This window comes from Bombina bombina, chromosome 5 (genome assembly GCF_027579735.1).
Source record: "Bombina bombina isolate aBomBom1 chromosome 5, aBomBom1.pri, whole genome shotgun sequence".
Classification (NCBI taxonomy): domain Eukaryota; kingdom Metazoa; phylum Chordata; class Amphibia; order Anura; family Bombinatoridae; genus Bombina; species Bombina bombina.
The window spans coordinates 973,010,732-973,032,414 of record NC_069503.1 but is presented as its reverse complement, the minus strand read 5'-3'; the positions used below and the strand labels follow the sequence as shown (position 1 = coordinate 973,032,414).

The 21,683-nt window shown below is 40.7% G+C and overlaps 1 protein-coding gene across 1 annotated transcript in view; it reads left to right on the top strand.

Moving 5' to 3' along the window:
* Window positions 1-21,683, top strand: part of NBN (nibrin) — a gene marked incomplete in the record, with an annotated part of 346,156 nt that overhangs the window by 305,626 nt on the left and 18,847 nt on the right. Inside the window, 1 exon segment of the mRNA XM_053715908.1 lies at window positions 16,979-17,092. Coding sequence (XP_053571883.1) covers window positions 16,979-17,092 — 114 coding nt within the window.

Sequence of the window (21,683 nt, the reverse complement as noted above, 5' to 3'; positions counted from 1 at the left end):
AGTTGGAGCCCGGTTTTCCTCTCAGCGTGCAGTGAATGTCAGAGGCATGTGAGGAGAGTATTGCCTATTTGAATGCAGTGATCTCCTTCTACGGGGTCTATTTCATAGGTTCTCTGTTATCGGTCGTAGAGATTCATCTCTTACCTCCCTTTTCAGATCGACGATATACTCTTATATATACCATTACCTCTGCTGATTCTCGTTTCAGTACTGGTTTGGCTATCTGCTATATGTAGATGAGTGTCCTGGGGTAAGTAAGTCTTATTTTCTGTGACACTCCAAGCTATGGTTGGGCACTTTGTTTATAAAGTTCTAAATATATGTATTCAAACATTTATTTGCCTTGACTCAGAATGTTCAACTTTCCTTATTTTCAGACAGTCAGTTTCATATTTGGGATAATGCATTTTGATTTGACCATTTTTTCTTACCTTAAAATTTGACTTTTTCCCTGTGGGCTGTTAGGCTCGCGGGGGCTGAAAATGCTTCATTTTATTGCGTCATTCTTGGCGCAGACTTTTTTGGCGCAAAAATTCTATTTCCGTTTCCGGCGTCATACGTGTCGCCGGAAGTTGCGTCATTCTTTGACGTTATTTCGCGCCAAAAATGTCGGCGTTCCGGATGTGGCGTCATTTTTGGCGCCAAAAAGCATTTAGGCGCCAAATAATGTGGGCGTCTTATTTGGCGCGAAAAAATATGGGCGTCGCTTTTTGTCTCCACATTATTTAAGTCTCATTTTTTATTGCTTCTGGTTGCTAGAAGCTTGTTCTTTGGCATTTTTTCCCATTCCTGAAACTGTCATTTAAGGAATTTGATCAATTTTGCTTTATATGTTGTTTTTTCTCTTACATATTGCAAGATGTCTCACGTTGCATCTGAGCCAGAAGATACTACAGGAAAATCGCTGTCAAGTGCTGAATCTACCAAAGCTAAGTGTATCTGCTGTAAACTTTTGGTAGCTATTTCTCCAGCTGTTGTTTGTATTGATTGTCATGACAAACTTGTTAAAGCAGATAATATTTCCTTTAGTAAAGTACCATTGCCTGTTGCAGTTCCCTCAACATCTAAGGTGCAGAATGTTCCTGATAATATAAGAGATTTTGTTTCTGAATCCATAAAGAAGGCTATGTCTGTTATTTCTCCTTCTAGTAAATGTAAAAAATCTTTTAAAACTTCTCTCCCTACAGATGAATTTTTAAATGAACATCATCATTCTGATTCTGATGACTCCTCTGGTTCAGAGGATTCTGTCTCTGAGGTTGATGCTGATAAATCTTCATATTTATTTAAAATGGAATTTATTCGTTCTTTACTTAAAGAAGTTCTAATTGCTTTAGAAATAGAGGATTCTGGTCCTCTTGATACTAATTCTAAACGTTTAGATAAGGTATTTAAAGCTCCTGTGGTTATTCCAGAAGTTTTTCCTGTTCCTAATGCTATTTCTGCAGTAATTTCCAAAGAATGGGATAAATTGGGTAATTCATTTACTCCTTCTAAACGTTTTAAGCATTTATATCCTGTGCCGTCTGACAGATTAGAATTTTGGGACAAAATCCCTAAAGTTGATGGGGCTATTTCTACCCTTGCTAAACGTACTACTATTCCTACGTCAGATGGTACTTCGTTTAAGGATCCTCTAGATAGGAAAATTGAGTCCTTTCTAAGAAAAGCTTATCTGTGTTCAGGTAATCTTCTTAGACCTGCTATATCTTTGGCTGATGTTGCTGCAGCTTCAACTTTTTGGTTGGAAACTTTAGCGCAACAAGTAACACATCGTGATTCTCATGACATTATTATTCTTCTTCAGCATGCTAATAATTTTATCTGTGATGCCATTTTTGATATTATCAGAGTTGATGTCAGGTTTATGTCTCTAGCTATTTTAGCTAGAAGAGCTTTATGGCTTAAAACTTGGAATGCTGATATGGCTTCTAAATCAACTTTACTTTCTATTTCTTTCCAGGGTAACAAATTATTTGGTTCTCAGTTGGATTCCATCATTTCAACTGTTACTGGTGGGAAAGGAACTTTTTTACCACAGGATAAAAAATCTAAAGGTAAAAGCAGAGCTAATAATCGTTTTCGTTCCTTTCGTTTCAACAAAGAACAAAAGCCTGATCCTTCATCCTCAGGAGCAGTTTCAGTTTGGAAACCATCTCCAGTCTGGAATAAATCCAAGCCAGCTAGAAAGGCAAAGCCTGCTTCTAAGTCCACATGAAGGTGCGGCCCTCATTCCAGCTCAGCTGGTAGGGGGCAGGTTACGTTTTTTCAAGGAAATTTGGATCAATTCTGTTCACAATCTTTGGATTCAGAACATTGTTTCAGAAGGGTACAGAATTGGTTTCAAGATAAGACCTCCTGCAAAGAGATTTTTTCTTTCCCGTGTCCCAGTAAATCCAGTAAAAGCTCAAGCATTTCTGAAATGTGTTTCAGATCTAGAGTTGACTGGAGTAATTATGCCAGTTCCAGTTCAGGAACAGGGGATGGGGTTTTATTCAAATCTCTTCATTGTACCAAAGAAGGAGAATTCCTTCAGACCAGTTCTGGATCTAAAAATATTGAATCGTTATGTAAGGATACCAACGTTCAAAATGGTAACTGTAAGGACTATCTTGCCTTTTGTTCAGCAAGGGAATTATATGTCCACAATAGATTTACAGGATGCATATCTGCATATTCCGATTCATCCAGATCATTTTCAGTTCCTGAGATTCTCTTTTCTGGACAAGCATTACCAGTTTGTGGCTCTGCCGTTTGGCCTAGCTACAGCTCCAAGAATTTTTACAAAGGTTCTCGGTGCCCTTCTGTCTGTAATCAGAGAACAGGGTATTGTGGTATTTCCTTATTTGGACGATATCTTGGTACTTGCTCAGTCTTTACATTTAGCAGAATCTCATACGAATCGACTTATGTTGTTTCTTCAAGATCATGGTTGGAGGATCAATTTACCAAAAAGTTCTTTGATTCCTCAGACAAGGGTAACCTTTCTGGGTTTCCAGATGGATTCAGTGTCCATGACTCTGTCTTTAACAGACAAGAGACGTCTAAAATTGATTGCAGCTTGTCGAATCCTTCAGTCACAATCATTCCCTTCGGTAGCCTTTTGCATGGAAATTCTAGGTCTTATGACTGCTGCATCGGACGCGATCCCCTTTGCTCGTTTTCACATGCGACCTCTTCAGCTCTGTATGCTGAAGCAATGGTGCAAGGATTACACGAAGATATCTCAAACAATATCTTTAAAACCGATTGTTCGGCACTCTCTAACATGGTGGACAGATCACCATCGTTTAATTCAGGGGGCTTCTTTTGTGCTTCCGACCTGGACTGTAATTTCAACAGATGCAAGTCTCACGGGTTGGGGAGCTGTGTGGGGATCTCTGACGGCACAGGGAGTTTGGGAATCTCAGGAGGTGAGATTACCTATCAATATCTTGGAACTCCGTGCAATTTTCAGAGCTCTTCAGTTTTGGCCTCTTCTGAAGAGAGAATCGTTCATTTGTTTTCAGACAGACAATGTCACAACTGTGGCATACATCAATCATCAAGGAGGGACTCACAGTCCTCTGGCTATGAAAGAAGTATCTCGAATTTTGGTTTGGGCGGAATCCAGCTCCTGTCTAATCTCTGCGGTTCATATCCCAGGTGTAGACAATTGGGAAGCGGATTATCTCAGTCGCCAAACGTTGCATCCGGGCGAATGGTCTCTTCACCCAGAGGTATTTCTTCAGATTGTTCAAATGTGGGAACTTCCAGAAATAGATCTGATGGCGTCCCATCTAAACAAGAAACTTCCCAGGTATCTGTCCAGATCCCGGGATCCTCAGGCGGAGGCAGTGGATGCATTATCACTTCCTTGGAAGTATCATCCTGCCTATATCTTTCCGCCTCTAGTTCTTCTTCCAAGAGTGATCTCCAAGATTCTGAAGGAATGCTCGTTTGTTCTGCTGGTAGCTCCAGCATGGCCTCACAGGTTTTGGTATGCGGATCTTGTCCGGATGGCCTCTTGCCAACCGTGGACTCTTCCGTTAAGACCAGACCTTCTGTCACAAGGTCCTTTTTTCCATCAGGATCTGAAATCCTTAAATTTAAAGGTATGGAGATTGAACGCTTGATTCTTGGTCAAAGAGGTTTCTCTGACTCTGTGATTAATACTATGTTACAGGCCCGTAAATCTGTATCTCGAGAGATATATTATAGAGTCTGGAAGACTTATATTTCTTGGTGTCTTTCTCATCATTTTTCTTGGCATTCTTTTAGAATACCGAGAATTTTACAGTTTCTTCAGGATGGTTTAGATAAGGGTTTGTCCGCAAGTTCTTTGAAAGGACAAATCTCTGCTCTTTCTGTTCTTTTTCACAGAAAGATTGCTATTCTTCCTGATATTCATTGTTTTGTACAAGCTTTGGTTCGTATAAAACCTGTCATTAAGTCAATTTCTCCTCCTTGGAGTTTGAATTTGGTTCTGGGAGCTCTTCAAGCTCCTCCGTTTGAACCTATGCATTCATTGGACATTAAATTACTTTCTTGGAAAGTTTTGTTCCTTTTGGCCATCTCTTCTGCCAGAAGAGTTTCTGAATTATCTGCTCTTTCTTGTGAGTCTCCTTTTCTGATTTTTCATCAGGATAAGGCGGTGTTGCGAACTTCTTTTGAATTTTTACCTAAAGTTGTGAATTCCAACAACATTAGTAGAGAAATTGTGGTTCCTTCATTATGTCCTAATCCTAAGAATTCTAAGGAGAAATCGTTGCATTCTTTGGATGTTGTTAGAGCTTTGAAATATTATGTTGAAGCTACAAAATCTTTCCGTAAGACTTCTAGTCTATTTGTTATCTTTTCCGGTTCTAGAAAAGGCCAGAAAGCTTCTGCCATTTCTTTGGCATCTTGGTTGAAATCTTTAATTCATCTTGCCTATGTTGAGTCGGGTAAAATTCCGCCTCAGAGAATTACAGCTCATTCTACTAGGTCAGTATCTACTTCCTGGGCGTTTAGGAATGAAGCTTCGGTTGACCAGATCTGCAAAGCAGCAACTTGGTCCTCTTTGCATACTTTTACTAAATTCTACCATTTTGATGTATTTTCTTCTTCTGAAGCAGTTTTTGGTAGAAAAGTACTTCAGGCAGCGGTTTCAGTTTGAATCTTCTGCTTATGTTTTTCGTTAAACTTTATTTTGGGTGTGGATTATTTTCAGCAGGAATTGGCTGTCTTTATTTTATCCCTCCCTCTCTAGTGACTCTTGTGTGGAAAGATCCACATCTTGGGTAGTCATTATCCCATACGTCACTAGCTCATGGACTCTTGCTAATTACATGAAAGAAAACATAATTTATGTAAGAACTTACCTGATAAATTCATTTCTTTCATATTAGCAAGAGTCCATGAGGCCCGCCCTTTTTTTGTGGTGGTTATGATTTTGTATAAAGCACAATTATTCCAATTCCTTATTTTATATGCTTTCGCACTTTTTTATCACCCCACTTCTTGGCTATTCGTTAAACTGAATTGTGGGTGTGGTGAGGGGTGTATTTATAGGCATTTTGAGGTTTGGGAAACTTTGCCCCTCCTGGTAGGAATGTATATCCCATACGTCACTAGCTCATGGACTCTTGCTAATATGAAAGAAATGAATTTATCAGGTAAGTTCTTACATAAATTATGTTTTTATTTGATCCGGTTAGGATGTGTTTGATTTGTTTTAAGAAGCTCATGTCTGTTATAATTTTCCGTTTTGGGAACGTTTCTTCTCCGGTGGTTTTTAGACTCTGGGGTGTTGCCCTTCGACCCTCTAGGAGATCTAGCTCTTTTGGGCTTGCTAACAGAGGGTCCTGGGTTCAGATCCACCTCCGGGTGCTGGTTGCCATCTTCTTATTTTTAAGATGTCTTTTTAGGCTCTTTGGTCTGAGTCTATTGTGGGATGCACTGCTCAGAGTGTATTCCTCCGTATGAGGCAGCTTGATGGTTCCTCAGGGGGTTAGATCATGTGGCCGGTCCTGGTTTCTGGAGGGTCTGGCTTATGGCCATGTCTCTTGCCTGAGGTTTCGGGGGCCAGATTCTGGATTCGGTCCTGGACGGTTCAGTTTCAACCCTTAGGTTTTGGAACATCCGCTTGTCCCTTCAGGGGGGTCGGTTTTGTCTCAAATTGGAGAATTGGTAATTGCCTGACGGTTAGTTTTACTGTCTCTGACGGGATCCTACATTTGTCGTCAGGGACAGCTATTGCACCGGGATATTGGCTTGTGGTTGGTTGTATCAACTGAACTGGCTATAATGGCCTAATGGTCTCTTCTCAATTGGTATGGTTTTTACAGTTTCTCTACATCCTCTTCTCCACGCATCTGGCTGGTGATGCGATTCCTTTGAGTTTGCCCTCCTTTGGGGAGGTTTTGGAAGTATCACAGTATCCGCTGAGGCCCCGAGTTTTCTTTCCTTCCTTGTGTGCACAAGGTCATGGGGTTGGATTCTGGTACTAGGATGCTGTAGTTCAGTGCCCTATCTTCCTTTTTGGCAGTGTTCCTTCTTTAGGGAAAGCAGCTGTGTAGGGGTTCTGGAACCCGAGCACATAGTTTTTCTGTCACAGCTTCGTGGTAGCATGCCAGATATAAGTAACGGTCCGAGTTGTTCTCCCATGGGTTTCGTTTCCTCTTAGGCCCCTCTTTTCTCTTCCTGAAGTCTGGTTCAGAGAATTTTGCATTCTCTGTCTTTGGTCGTTGCCAGCCTTTTGGGCTGGGTCCGTTACCCCGGAGTGGGGGTCGGGGATCTGTCTTGACAGTGTTTTTTCAGTTGATCCTGTTCTCCTACCTTCGGTGGGGGGGTTCTCGGTGTCCATCCCTCCACTGGTTCCTTTTGCTGCTGGTGTTGGACGCTCTCTAGGGTCCGGATTCTTACTGGATGGGAGTTGTTGCCGATATTTTTCGGCATTTCTCTGTGGGATGGTGTCCCACGATGGCTTAGGGTCAGCTTTGCTGTCTTGAGACTGGACCTTGCAAGTTCTTGTTCAGAGGTAACTCTGTATTCTCACAGAGATCCTTTTTTATAATCTGCTTTGACAGTTAGCCTACCTTTGTTTGACTAGTTTAGCGGTTGGGTCGGCTAGACTATGATATAGTGGGGAGCTTGCGGCTTCCTTGGGGCACCATATGTCATATGGTGCTGTGTCATGGATCTGAGGGTGGACCTTTTGTTCTTCCTTGTGATCGCTCTTTCATGGGTGTGAGTTTCTCTCTGGTCCTTGTCCTTCTAGGGAGTTAATTTCCCTGGACGGTGGTCTTGTAGCAACCTTGGGTTTGCTTTAGTCTTTTTGAGGTTTCTTCTTACCCTTGTTGGTGGTCCTTTGGATCTCTTATTGGGTCCTCTGTTCTCCCCCTCAGGGGTAGAGGGAGGTTCTCTTCCTTCGGTTTGGGGGTACGTTTGGTGGGAGCCACGGGGCTTGGCTCCTCTGAGGCCTTTGTGCTCAGTGGACTCTAGGGATTCTGAGTGGTCTCTAGCCGGCTTGCAGGTTGTTTAACTGATGGGCAGTTACTTGGTCCTTTCCGGTTTTTACCCCTTGTTTTTCGAGTGATACAGTTTTTTTATTGGGTATTTTTAGGCTGGGGTGCCCTTCGAAGGGGCCTCCTTCTGTACCCGCCCTTTGTTTGCATTCAGTGTCCTCTATAGCTTGGGTATTGTTTTCCCAAAAGTAATGAATGCAGCTGTGGACTCTTCCCGTTTAAGAAGAAAAACTTAAATTATGCTTACCTGATCATTTTCTTTTCTTCTGACGGGAAGAGTCCACAGCTCCCTGTTCGCGTTTTATCTATAGGTTGGGAGTTTTTTTTTGTTCTTCTGGTACCTTTTTCACCCTGATATTTCTCCTACTGTTCATTGTTCCCTTGGCAGAATGACTGGGGGATGAGGGAAGTGGGGGAGGTATTTAAGCATTTGGCTGGGGTGTCTTTGCCTCCTCCTGGTGGCCAGGTTCTGAATTCCCAAAAGTAATGAATGCAGCTGTGGACTCTTCCCGTCAGAAGAAAAGAAAGTTATCAGATAAGCATAAGTTAAGTTTTTGTTTACAGTGTGCTAACATTTAGTCATTCTTTTTAGGTTGTATCACACTTTAAATCTTTCATTTCAGAGCTCACTGCCCTCCCTTAGACTTCCATTATATAAGTAGGTTTAATTTTGCAACAGCTCCTGATGGCTGTCTGCATACCTATTGCTTTATACATTATGTAATAGATACAGCAACTCAAAATGTAACTAATTCAGTGCTTTCATAAATATATTTCTTTCATGTAATTGGCAAGAGTCCATGAGCTAGTGACGTATGGGATATACATTCCTACCAGGAGGGGCAAAGTTTCCCAAACCTCAAAATGCCTATAAATACACCCCCCACCACCACCACACCCACAATTCAGTTTTACAAACTTTGCCTCCTATGGAGGTGGTGAAGTAAGTTTGTGCTAGATTTCTACGTTGATATGCGCTTCTCAACATGCTGAAGCCTGGTTACTCTCAGAGTGCAGTGAATGACAGAGGGATGTGAAGGTAGTATTACCTATTGAATACAATGGTCATCCTAACGGGGATCTATTTCATAGGTTCTCTGTTATCGGTCGTAGAGATTCATCTCCTACCTCCCTTTTCAGATCGACGATATACTCTTATATACCATTACCTCTACTGATTCTCGTTTCAGTACTGGTTTGGCTATCTACTTTATGTAGATGAGTGTCTTTTGGTAAGTATGTTTCCTTTTATTTATGACACTCTCAGCTATGGTTTGGCACTTTATATGTAAAGTTCTAAATATATGTTTTATACTTATATTTGCCATGATTCAGGTTAATCAGTATATTTCTTTCTTACAGACTGTCAGTTTCATTTTTGGGAAATGCATATGAAAAAATTATTTCTTACCTGAAAATTTTTCAAATTGACTTTCTTTCTAAATTGCGGGCTGTTAGGCTGGCGGGAGCGCAAAATGCTATAATTTATTGCGTCATTTTTGGCGCAAGAATTACGTTTGTTGACGTTATGACATTTCCGGCGTCTTAGTTGGCGCCGAGAGTTTTCACGTAGTTGCATCTATGACGCTCGTGTTTGTTGCAGACGTTTTTGGCGCCAAAAAAATATTTCTTTCATGTAATTAGCAAGAGTCCATGAGCTAGTGACGTATGGGATATACATTCCTACCAGGAGGGGCAAAGTTTCCCAAACCTTAAAATGCCTATAAATACACCCCTCACCACACCCACAAATCAGTTTTACAAACTTTGCCTCCTATGGAGGTGGTGAAGTAAGTTTGTGCTAGATTCTACGTTGATATGCGCTCCGCAGCAGGTTGGAGCCCGGTTTTCCTCTCAGCGTGCAGTGAATGTCAGAGGGATGTGAGGAGAGTATTGCCTATTTGAATGCAATGATCTCCTTCTACGGGGTCTATTTCATAGGTTCTCAGTTATCGGTCGTAGAGATTCATCTCTTACCTCCCTTTTCAGATTGACGATATACTCTTATATATATATATATATATATATATATATATATATATATATATACCATTACCTCTGCTGATTTTCGTTTCAGTACTGGTTTGGCTTTCTACAAACATGTAGATGAGTGTCCTGGGGTAAGTAAGTCTTATTTTCTGTGACACTCTAAGCTATGGTTGGGCACATTTTTATAAAGTTCTAAATATATGTATTCAAACATTTATTTGCCTTGACTCAGGATGTTCAACATTCCTTATTTTCAGACAGTCAGTTTCAAATTTGGGATAATGCATTTGAATCAATCATTTTTTCTTACCTTAAAAAATTTGACTTTTTCCCTGTGGGCTGTTAGGCTCGCGGGGGCTGAAAATGCTTCATTTTATTGCGTCATTCTTGGAGCGGACTTTTTTGGCGCAAATTTTTTTTTCTGTTTCCGGCGTCATACGTGTCGCCGGAAGTTGCGTCATTTTTGACGTTCTTTTGCGTCAAAAGTGTCGGCGTTCCGGATGTGGGGTCATTTTTGGCGCCAAAAGCATTTAGGCGCCAAATAATGTGGGCGTCTTATTTGGCGCTAAAAAAATATGGGCGTCACTTTTGTCTCCACATTATTTAAGTCTCATTATTTATTGCTTCTGGTTGCTAGAAGCTTGTTCACTGGCATTTTTTTCCCATTCCTGAAACTGTCATTTAAGGAATTTGATAAATTTTGCTTTATATGTTGTTTTTTCTATTACATATCGCAAGATGTTCCACGTTGCAACTGAGTCAGAAGATACTTCAGGAAAATCGCTGCCCGGTGCTGGAGCTACCAAAGCTAAGTGTATCACTTTTGGTATCTGTTCCTTCAGCTGTTGTTTGTATTAAATGTTATGACAAACTTGTTAATGCAGATAAAATTTCCTTTAGTACTGTTACATTACCTGTTGCTGTTCCGTCAACATCTAATACTCAGAGTGTTCCTGATAACATAAGAGATTTTGTTTCTAAATCCATTAAGAAGGCTATGTCTGTTATTTCTCCTTCTAGTATACATAAAAGTCTTTTAAAACTTCTCTTTTTTCAGATGAATTTTTAAATGAACATCATGATACTGATAATGGTTCTTCTGGTTCAGAGGTTTCTGTCTCAGAGGTTGATGCTGATAAATCTTTGTATTTGTTCAAGATGGAATGTATTCGTTCTTTATTTAAAGAAGTATTAATTGCATTAGAAATAGAGGATTCTGGTCCTCTTGATACTAAAACTAAACGTTTAAATAAGGTTTTTAAATCTCCTGTAGTTATTCCAGAAGTGTTTCCTGTCCCTGATGCTATTTCTGAAGTAATTTCCAGGGAATGGAATAATTTGGGTAATTAATTTACTCCTTTTAAAACGTTTTAAGCAATTATATCCTGTGCCATCTGACAGATTAGAGTTTGGGACAAAATCCCTAAGGTTAATGGGGCTGTCTCTACTCCTGCTATATTTTTAGCGGATGTTGCTGCAGCTTCAACTTTTTGGTTAGAAGCTTTAGCGCAACAAGTAACAGATCATAAATTCTCATAGCATTATTATTCTATAACATGCTAATTATTTTATTTGTGATGCCATCTTTGATATCATTAGAATTGATGTCAGGTATATGTCTCTAACTATTTTAGCTAGAAGAGCTTTATGGCTTAAAACTTGGAATGCTGATATGTCTTCTAAGTCAACTTTGCTATCCCTTTCTTTCCAGGGTAATAAATTATTCGGTTCTCAGTTGGATTCTTTTATCTCAACTGTTACTGGAAGGAAGGGAACTTTTTTACCACAGGATAAAAAATCTGAGGTAAATTTAGGTCTAATAATTGTTTTCGTTCCTTTTCATCACAACAAGGAACAAAAGCCTGATCCTTCATCCTCAGGAGCGGTATCAGTTTGGAAACCTTCTTCTGCTTATGTTTTCATTAAAATTTATTTTGGGTGTGGATTATTTTCAGCAGGAATTGGCTGTCTTTATTTTATCCCTCCCTCTCTAGTGACTCTTGCGTGGAAAGATCCACATCTTGGGTAGTCATTATACCATACGTCACTAGCTCATGGACTCTTGCTAATTACATGAAAGAAAACATAATTTATGTAAGAACTTACCTGATAAATTAATTTCTTTCATATTAGCAAGAGTCCATGAGGCCCACCCTTTTTGTGGTGGTTATGATTTTTTTGTATAAAGCACAATTATTCCAATTCCTTATTTTATATGCTTTCGCACTTTTTTCTTATCACCCCACTTCTTGGCTATTCGTTAAACTGATTTGTGGGTGTGGTGAGGGGTGTATTTATAGGCATTTTAAGGTTTGGGAAACTTTGCCCCTCCTGGTAGGAATGTATATCCCATACGTCACTAGCTCATGGACTCTTGCTAATATGAAAGAAATGAATTTATCAGGTAAGTTCTTACATAAATTATGTTTTTTCAGTTTGGGCGTCATACTTGCCACCAGATTTTTTGACATTATTTAACTCCTTATTTGTTTTTGCTTCTGGTTTCCAGAGGCTTATTCTGTTTGCATTTTTTCCCATTCCTGAAACTGTCATATAAGGAAATTAATAATTTTGCTTTATATGCTGTTTTTTCTATTACATATTGCAAGATGTCTCAAGCTGACCCTGTTTCAGAATCTACTATTGGAATCCTGCTGCCTGATGTTGATTCTACCAAAGCTAAGTGCATTTGTTGTAAACAACAAAACAACGAACAGTGGTAACTGTTCCTCCGGCTGTAGTTTGTGTTAGTTGTCATGATAAACTTTCAAAAGCAGACCATATTTCCATTAGTAGTAATCCATTACCTGTTGTTGTTCCTTCAACATCTAATGTTCAGGATATTCCTGTTAATGTGAGAGAATTTGTTTCTAATTCTATTCAGAAGGCCCTGTCTGTTATACCACCTTCTAATAAACGTAAAAGGTCTTTTAAAACTTCTTATAAATTCGATGAATTTTTAAATGACCGACAGCATTCTGATTTATCTATCTCTGATGAGGATCTATCTGGTTCAGAAGATTCTGCCTCAGATATTGACACTGACAAAACTTCATATTTATTTAAAATGGAGTATATTCGTTCTGTATTAAAAGAGGTGTTGATTGCATTAGATATGGAGGAGACTAGTCCTCTTGATATTAAAACCAGTAAACGTTTAAATTCAGTTTTTAAACCTCATGTAGTTATTCCAGAGGTTTTTTCAGTTCCTGATGCTATTTCAGATGTAATTTCTAGGGAATGGAATAGTCTGGGTACTTCATTTAATTCTTCAAGGTTTAAGAAACTGTACCCTTTGCCGACTGATAGATTGGAGTTTTGGGAAAAGATCCCCAAAGTTGATTGGGCTATCTCTACTCTTGCAAAGCGTACTACTACTATTCCTACGGCAGATAGTACTTCTTTTAAAGATCCTTTAGATAGGAAGCTTGAATCTTATCTAAGGAAGGATTATTTATGTTCAGGTCATCTTCTTAGGCCTTCTATTTCTTTGGCTGATGTTGCTGCCGCTTTAACTTTTTGGTTGGAAACTTTAGCGCAACATGTACCAGATCCTAATGTGTATAGTATTGTTAAACTAATTCAACATGCTAATAATTTAATTTGTGATGCCATTTTTGATATCATTAGAATTGATGTCAGGTATATGTCTTTAGCTATTTTAGCTAGAAGAGCTTTATGGCTTAAAACTTGGAATGCAGATATGACTTCTAAGTCAACATTGCTATCTCTTTCTTTCCTAGGTAATAAATTATTTGGTTCTCAGTTGGAGGATTCTATTATTTCAACTGTTACTGGGGGGAAGGGAGCCTTTTTGCCTCAGGATAAAAAATCTTAGGGTAAATTTAGGGCTGCTAACCGTTTTCGTTCCTTTCGTCAGAATAAGGAACAGAAACCTGACCCTTCCCCTAAAGGAACGGTTTCCAATTGGAAGCCTTCTTCAGTCTGGAATAAATCTAAGCCTTTTAGAAAATCAAAATCAGCCCCCAAGTCTGCATGAAGGTGCGGCCCTCATTCCAGCGCAGCTGGTAGGGGGCAGACTAAGATTTTTCAAAGATGTTTGGATCAATTCAATCCAAAATCATTGGATCCAGAACATTGTTTCTCAAGGGTACAGAATAGGTTTCAAGGTAAGACCGCCTGTGAGAAGTTTTTTTCTCTCATGCATTCCAGTAAACCCAGTAAAGGCTCAGGCTTTCCTGAAATGTGTTTCAGACCTGGAGTTATCCGGGATAATTGTGCCAGTTCCCTTTCCGGAACGGGGTCTGGGGTTTTATTAAAATCTGTTTATTGTTCCAAAGAAAGAATTCTTTCAGACCAGTTCTGGATCTAAATTTTTTTGAATCGTTAAGTAAGAATGCCAACATTCAAAATGGTGACTATAAGGACTATTCTGCCTTTTGTTCAGCAAGGGCATTATATGTCCACAATAGACTTACAGGATGCATATCTTCATATTCCAATTCATCCAGATCATTATCAGTTCCTGAGATTCTCTTTTCTAGACAAGCATTACCAATTTGTTGCTCTTCCTTTTGGCCTAGCAACAGCTCCAAGGATCTTTTCAAAGGTTCTCAGTGTTCTACTCTCTGTAATCAGAGAGCGGGGTATTGCGGTGTTTCCTTATTTCGACGATATCTTGGTACTTGCTCAGTCTTTACATTCTGCAGAATCTCACACGAATCAACTAGTGTTGTTTCTTTAAAGACATGGTTGGAGGATCAATTTACCAAAATGTTCCTTGATTCCTCAGACAAGGGTAACCTTTTTAGTATTCCAAATAGATTCAGTATCCATGACTTTGTCTCTAACAGACAAAGACATCTGAAATTGGTTTCAGCCTGTCGGAACCTTCAGTCTCAATCATTCCCTTCATTAGCTATGTGCATGGAAGTTTTAGGTCTCATGACTGCAGCATCGGACGCGATCCCCTTTGCTTGTTTTCACATGAGACCGCTTCAGCTTTGTATGCTGAGCCAATGGTGCAGGGATTATACAAAGATATCACAATTAATATCCTTAAATCCCAATATTAGACTATTTCTGACTTGGTGGTTAGATCACCACCGTTTGGTTCAGGGGGCCTCTTTTGTTTGTCCAACCTGGACTGTAATTACAACAGATGCAAGTCTTTCAGGTTGGGGAGCTGTCTGGGGATCTCTGACAGCGCAGGGGGTTTGGAAATCTCAAGAGGCGAGATTACCAATTAATATTTTGGAACTCCGTGCGATTCTCAGAGCTCTTCAGTTTTGGCCTCTTCTGAAGAGAGAACTGTTTATTTGTTTTCAGACAAACAATGTCACAACCGTGGCGTATGTCAATCATCAAGGTAGGACTCACAGTCCTCAAGCTATGAAAGAAGTATCTCGGATACTTGCATGGGCGGAATCCAGCTCCTGTCTAATCTCTGCGGTCCATATCCCAGGGATAGACAATTGGGAAGCGGATTATCTCAGTCGCCAGACTTTACATCCGGGAGAATGGTCTCTTCACCCAGATGTGTTTCTTTAGATTGTTCAGATGTGGGGGCTTCCAGAAATAGATCTGATGGCTTCTCATCTTAACAGGAAACTTCCCAGGTATCTGTCCAGGTCCAGGGATCCTCAGGTGGAAGCAGTGGATGCGTTGTCACTTCCTTGGAATTATCAACCTCCTTATGTCTTTCCGCCTCTAGTTCTTCATCCAAGAGTGATTTCCAAAATCATAATGGGGCGTTCATTTGTACTGCTGGTGGCTCCAGCATGGCCAGTCAGGTTTTGGTATGCGGATCTTGTTCGGATGTCCAGTTGCCAACCTTGGCCACTTCCGTTAAGGCAGGACCTACTGTCTCAAGGTCCATTTTTCCATCAGGATCTCAAATCATTAAATTTGAAGGAATGGTGATTGAACGCCTAGTGCTTAGTCATAGAGGTTTCTCTGACTCAGTGATTAATACTATGTTGCAGGCTCGCAAATCTGTGTCTAGAAAGATTTATTACCGAGTTTGGAAGACTTACATTTCATGGTGTTCTTCTCATAAATTCTCTTGGCATTCTTTTACAATTCCTAGAATTTTACAGTTTCTTCAGGATGGTTTGGATAAGGGTTTGTCTGCAAGTTCCTTGAAAGGACAAATATCTGCTCTTTCTGTTCTGTTTCACAGAAAAATTACTAATCTTCCTGATATTCATTGTTTTGTTCAGGCCTTGGTTCGTATCAAGCCTGTCATTAAGCCAATTTCTCCTCCTTGGAGTCTTATTTTGGTTTTGAGGGCTTTACAGGCTCCTCCGTTTGAGCCTATGCATTCTCTGGACATTAAATTACTTTCTTAGAAAGTATTGTTCCTTTTGGCCATCTCTTCTGCTAGAAGAGTTTCTGAATTATCTGCTCTTTCTTGTGAGTCTCCTTTTCTGATTTTTCATCAGGATAAGGCGGTTTTGAGGATTCATTTAAATTTTTACCTAAAGTTGTGAATTCCAACAACATTAGTAGAGAAATTGTTGTTCCTTCATTGTGTCCTTATCCTAAGAATTCTCTAGAAAGATCTTTACATTCTTTGGATGTAGTAAGAGCTTTGAAATATTATGTTGAAGCTACTAAAGATTTCAGAAAGACTTCTAGTCTATTTGTTTTCTTTTCTGGTTCTAGGAAAGGTCAGAAGGCTTCTGCCATTTCTTTGGCGTCTTGGTTAAAGCTTTTGATTCATCATGCTTATTTGGAGTCGGGTAAATCCCCGCCTCAGAGGATTACGGCTCATTCTACTAGGTCAGTTTCTACTTCCTGGGCCTTTAAGAATGAAGCTTCTGTTGATCAGATTTGCAAAGCAGCAACTTTGTCTTCTTTGCATACTTTTACTAAATTCTACCATTTTGATGTTTTCTCTTCTTCAGAAGCAGTTTTTGGTAGAAAAGTACTTCAGGCAGCTGTTTCAGTTTGATTCTTCTGCTTATAATTTCAGTTTTTTTCATTTTAAGATTGAAACTTTTGATTTGGGTTGTGGATTATTTTTTCAGCGGAATTGGCTGTCTTTATTTTTATCCCTCCCTCTCTAGTGACTCTTGCGTGGAGTTCCACATCTTGGGTATTTGCTATCCCATACGTCACTAGCTCATGGACTCTTGCCAATTACATGAAAGAAAACATAATTTATGTAAGAACTTACCTGATAAATTCATTTCTTTCATATTGGCAAGAGTTCATGAGGCCCACCCTTTTTGTGGTGGTTATGATTTTTGTATAAAGCACAATTATTCCTTGTTGATGCTTTCGCTCCTTTCTTATCACCCCACTTCTTGGCTATTCGTTAAACTGAATTGTGGGTGTGGTGGGGGGTGTATTTATAGGCATTTTGAGGTTTGGGAAACTTTGCCCCTCCTGGTAGGAATGTATATCCCATACGTCACTAGCTCATGGACTCTTGCCAATATGAAAGAAATGAATTTATCAGGTAAGTTCTTACATAAATTATGTTTTTGCCATTTACTTTTGTCTTGCACCACAATTTATTGTTTTGGTGCCTTTAGGTGGCATACCCAGGAGCAGGTGGTTTTCCCCACATCATTGGAGGTTCTGATTTGATTGCTCATGATAGGAAGAAAAATTCAGAACTAGAACAGTGGTTACGTCAAGAAATGGAGGTAAGTTTGAAAGATTCTTATTGGGAAGGTTGTCTAATATTTCATTATCACTACTGCTAAAATATTAGACATGATGTTACCATGGTGGCAGCGTAGCTGCAGCAGTGCTCTTAGAGCAGGAGTTTTATTGGTGTGGCAGAAAGTATCAAATTCCCATTAAACACAATTCCCTAGTCATAATACTTCCTCTAACACAAGTATTTAAAGGAACATAAAACCCAAGTGTTTCTTTCATGAGTCAGATAGAGCATACAATCTTAAAAAATGTTCTTTCATAATCAAATTTACTTAAAGTGATGGTAAATTAAAAATGTTTTAAAGTTATCAGTATCTTATAAATGCAGTTACGAACTAAACCATTATTTCCTTCCATAAGGCAGGGAGAGTCCACAACTTCATTCCTTACTGATGGTAAATACATCACCTGGCCACCAGGAGGAGGCAAAGACCCCCTAGCCAAAAGCGTAAATATCCCTCCCACTTCCCCTATCCCCCACTCATTCTTTGCCTTTCATCACTATAGGAGGTGGCAGAGAAGTGTCAGAAGATTTGGATAGTCCTGCAATGGGTATGTTCCCTTCAAGAAAGGACTGCAGTTTTAAGTTATGTCAACCTCTCAGCGAGAGTATTGATGAAAGTTAGAGTCTGGAGATGCAGGGAAAGTTTTTCTGCAAACCCATCCATACTGTCACCTAACAGCTCCTGAGCAATCCGTGTTGACAAGTTTCACTGCTTGCTGTTAAACACTCAAGTCCATGTCAGAGCGTCACTGCAAGACTGTCACACTTGAGAGGCTGTGCTGTCACAGCATGGATCCTGGAGGGTAAGACCGTTTTATATATACACTTTTTTTATACAGGGTCACAGTGTGGCTTCTTTATGCCTCGATAGGATCAAGGGTTAATATCTCCTTCAGGGAGATTATTTAAACAGCTAGGGGTTATTTATTACTGCTTTAATGCGAGAGGTTTTTTGGGCTCATAGACTGTGTGCTTTTGGCTTGGAACAAACAGGATTCACTTTCGTTTTTGAGTGTTGTGCAGCTCATAATAGCTTAGAAACTTTTTCATAGCAGGGGAAGTCCTGTCCTACGCACCACGTGACAGTGCGGTCTCTTCATTTTCCTACAATCCTGCTGCGGACATCACTCCTAAGAAGAGCGTTTTCACTGTTAGCTGTCTGGGTTTAGGAGGTGGTGAGTGCCCCAGCCATTGGGATTATAAAGGTGCAGTTTTTTGAATAAAAGTGTTTGTTTTGTTTTTTGTCTGTCCCTCTGTGGATATATACTTAGCTATGGAGGACTCTGATACTACATTAGAAGGTTCCACTCCTTATTAATAATAAGAAGGTTAAACTCCTGATTAATAATTCCTGTTTATATTGTGATGAGGCCGTGGTTTGCCCGCCTGCTCAATTTTGTTCCATTTGCCTAAGCATTGTTCTAAATTCTAAGAAGGGATACAAGACTGCTAATACTCAAGGCGCTATTAGCCCCTCTGAGCTGTCTACCTCTCAGGAATCCTGAGAGATTACTACCCTTTCTACACTACCCGCTCTACATGCAGTTATTATTATTTTTTATTATTAACAGGTATTTGTAGAGCGCCAACAGATTTTGCAGCGCTACATGCAGTTCCCCGCAGCTCAACTAATCCTCTATCTGGCGGGGGCTTTTTTCCTGCGAACTTTACCGCACAGTTACAATCGGCGGTGTCTGCGGCCCTGAGTGCCTTACCTCCCTCTAGCAAACATAAGAGAAAGGTTAAACATAGTTCTCCTGACCTAGAGTCATCTAAATATTTGTCGGATTTAGCTACTATGTCCCAGCTATCCGAGGATGAGTTATCCTCTGTAGCTTCAGAGGGTGAACTTTCTGAGTTGGAATCTTCAGTTTCTAAACCTCCTTCAGCGGCGGAACCCTCCTTTAATAAAAAACTCAGATGCTCAATTTTAAATCTAAAGGAGGTTCTGTCTATGCTAGAGGTTCCAGAGGCTAAATTCCCTGAGGAACCTAAGATATCTAAATTAGACAGGGTTTATGAAGACAGGAAGGTCCCTCTGACTTTTCCTGTGCCAGTTAAAATGGCGAACATTATTAGTAACAAATGGGAAATAATAGGAACTTCTTTTTCCCCCTCGTCTTTTAAAAAAAATTTTTCCCGGTCCCTTACTCTCAATTAGATTTGGGGGCTCCATCCCTAAGGAAAGACGTTGCAAGCTAACTTCTGCATGTCTTGCCCTCCAGGCCTCCTTGAGACCCTCAGTGGCCCAGTGTATGGAGGTGATTGGGCTCATGGTGTCCTGTATAGACATCATTCCCTTTGCCAGATCCATCTCAGACCCTTATAACTATGCATGCTGAAACAATGGAACGGCGACCATTAAGATCTGTCTCAACAGGTTGTGCTGGACAACCTGTCAAGAGACTCACTCTCTTGGTGGCTCTGTCCAGATCATCTGTCCCAAGGCGCGTGCTTCTTTGAGACCGTCCTGGGAGATTGTGACTATGGACACAAGCCTTTCCGGCTGGGGAACCGTTTGGGGTGCCAAGAAGGCACAAGGGCTGTGGACTCAGGAGGAGTCCTCCCTTCCGATCAATATATTGGAACTCTAGGCAATCTTCAATGCCTTGAAGGCTTGGCCCCTTCTGGGTTCATCCCAAATTATCAGATTCCAATCAGACAAAATAACCTCGGTTGTCTACATCAACCATCAGGGGGGAACGAGAAGTCCCTTGGCGATGAGAGAAGTATCTCAGATACTAGAGTGGGCGGAGACTCAGATGTACGCTGTCAGCTATCCAGATTCCGGGTGTGGACAACTGAGAAGTGGACTTCCTCAGCAGGCAATCCTTTCACCCAGGGGAATGGTCTATCCACCCAAAGTGTTTGCAGAGATATGCAGCAAGTGGGGGACGCCGGAGATAGATCTCATGGCATCCCCCCTCAATACCAAGCTACCCAGGTTCGGGTCAAGGGATCCTCAGGCGGAACTGATAGATGCCCTATCAGTACCATGGAGGTTCAGACTCGTATATCTTTTTCCTCCATTTCCGCTTCTCCCTAGTGTGGTGGCTTGCATCAAGCAGGAGTTAGCATCAGTGATTCTGATTGCTTCATCCTGGCCGCGAAGGACGTGGTTCGCAGATCTGGTGGGGATGTCCTCATCTCCTCAGTGGAGGTTACCTTGTCGCAGAGATCTGTTGATACAGGGTCCCTTCGTTCATCAAAATCTAGATTCTTTGAGGCTGACTGCATGGAGATTGAATGCTTAGTCTTAGCCAAGAGGGGGTTTTCTGAGAGTGTTATCGACACTCTGATTCAAGCTGGTAAGCCAATTACTCGTATCTACCATAAAGTGTGGAGGACTTACTTGTACTGGTGTGAAGAGCGTGGCTTTTCCTGGCATAAGGTTAAGGTTGCCAGAATTTTATCTTTTCTCCAGGATGGACTGGAGAAGGGTCTATTTGCTTGTTCCCTGAAGGGACAGATATCGGCCCTGTCGGTGTTACTGCACAAGAGATTCGCTAAGCTATGCAGTCCTTTGTTAAGGCTCTGACTAGGATCAAATCTGTGTTTAGATCTGTTGCTCTGCCTTGGAGCCTCAATCTTGTTCTTTGTGTTTTGCAGCAGGCTCTGTTTGAGCCTATGCATACTGTTGACATTAGATTGTTATCTTGGAAAGTTCTTTTTTTGTTGGGTATTGCCTCTGCGCGCAGAGTTTCTGAGATTTCTGCTTTGCAATGTGACCCCCTTATCTTGTTTTCCATGCTGATAAGGCGGTTTTACATACTAAATTAGGGTTCCTCCCTAAGGTGGTGTCAGATTGTAACATTAATTAAGAAATTGTTGTTCCTCCTTTGTGTCCTAATCCTCCTTCAGAGAAGGAACGCTTGCTTCACAATCTAGATGTGGTTTGTGCCTTGAAGTTCTTTCTTCAGGCTACTAAGTAATTCAGACAATCTTCCTCTTTGCTTCTCATCTATACGAAGAAGCATAAGGGGCAGAAGGCTACTACGACTTCCCTATCTTTCTGATTGAGGAGTGTCATCCGTTTAGCTTATGAGACAGCGGGGCGACAGCCACCTGAGAGGATAACAACTCATTCCACTACAGCAGTGGCTTCCTCCTGGGCTTTTAAGAATGAAGCCTCTATGGCTCAGATTTGTAAGGCGGCTACCTGGTCCTACTTACACACTATTTCTTAATTTTACAAGTTTGATGTGTTTGCTTCGGCTGAAGCAACTTTTGGGTGAAAAGTTTTGCATGCTGTGCTGCCCTCAGAATAGGGTCCGCCTCTTTTTTGTTCCCTCCCTTTATTCCTTAAGTGTCCTCTGGAGCTTGGGTATAGTTTTCCCAACAGTAAGAATGAAGTCGTGGACACTCCCTGCCTTATGGAAGGAAAACATAATTTATGCTTACCAGATAAATTCCTTTCCTTCCTGGCACGGAGAGTCCACAACCCAGCCCGTAATTTATTTTTGTTTGGCGGCACCCTTTTTTTATTATTTCTTCTGGCACCTTTATACCCTGAGGTTTCTCCTACTTTTCCTTGTTCCCTTGGCAGAATGACTGGGAGATAGGGGAAGTGG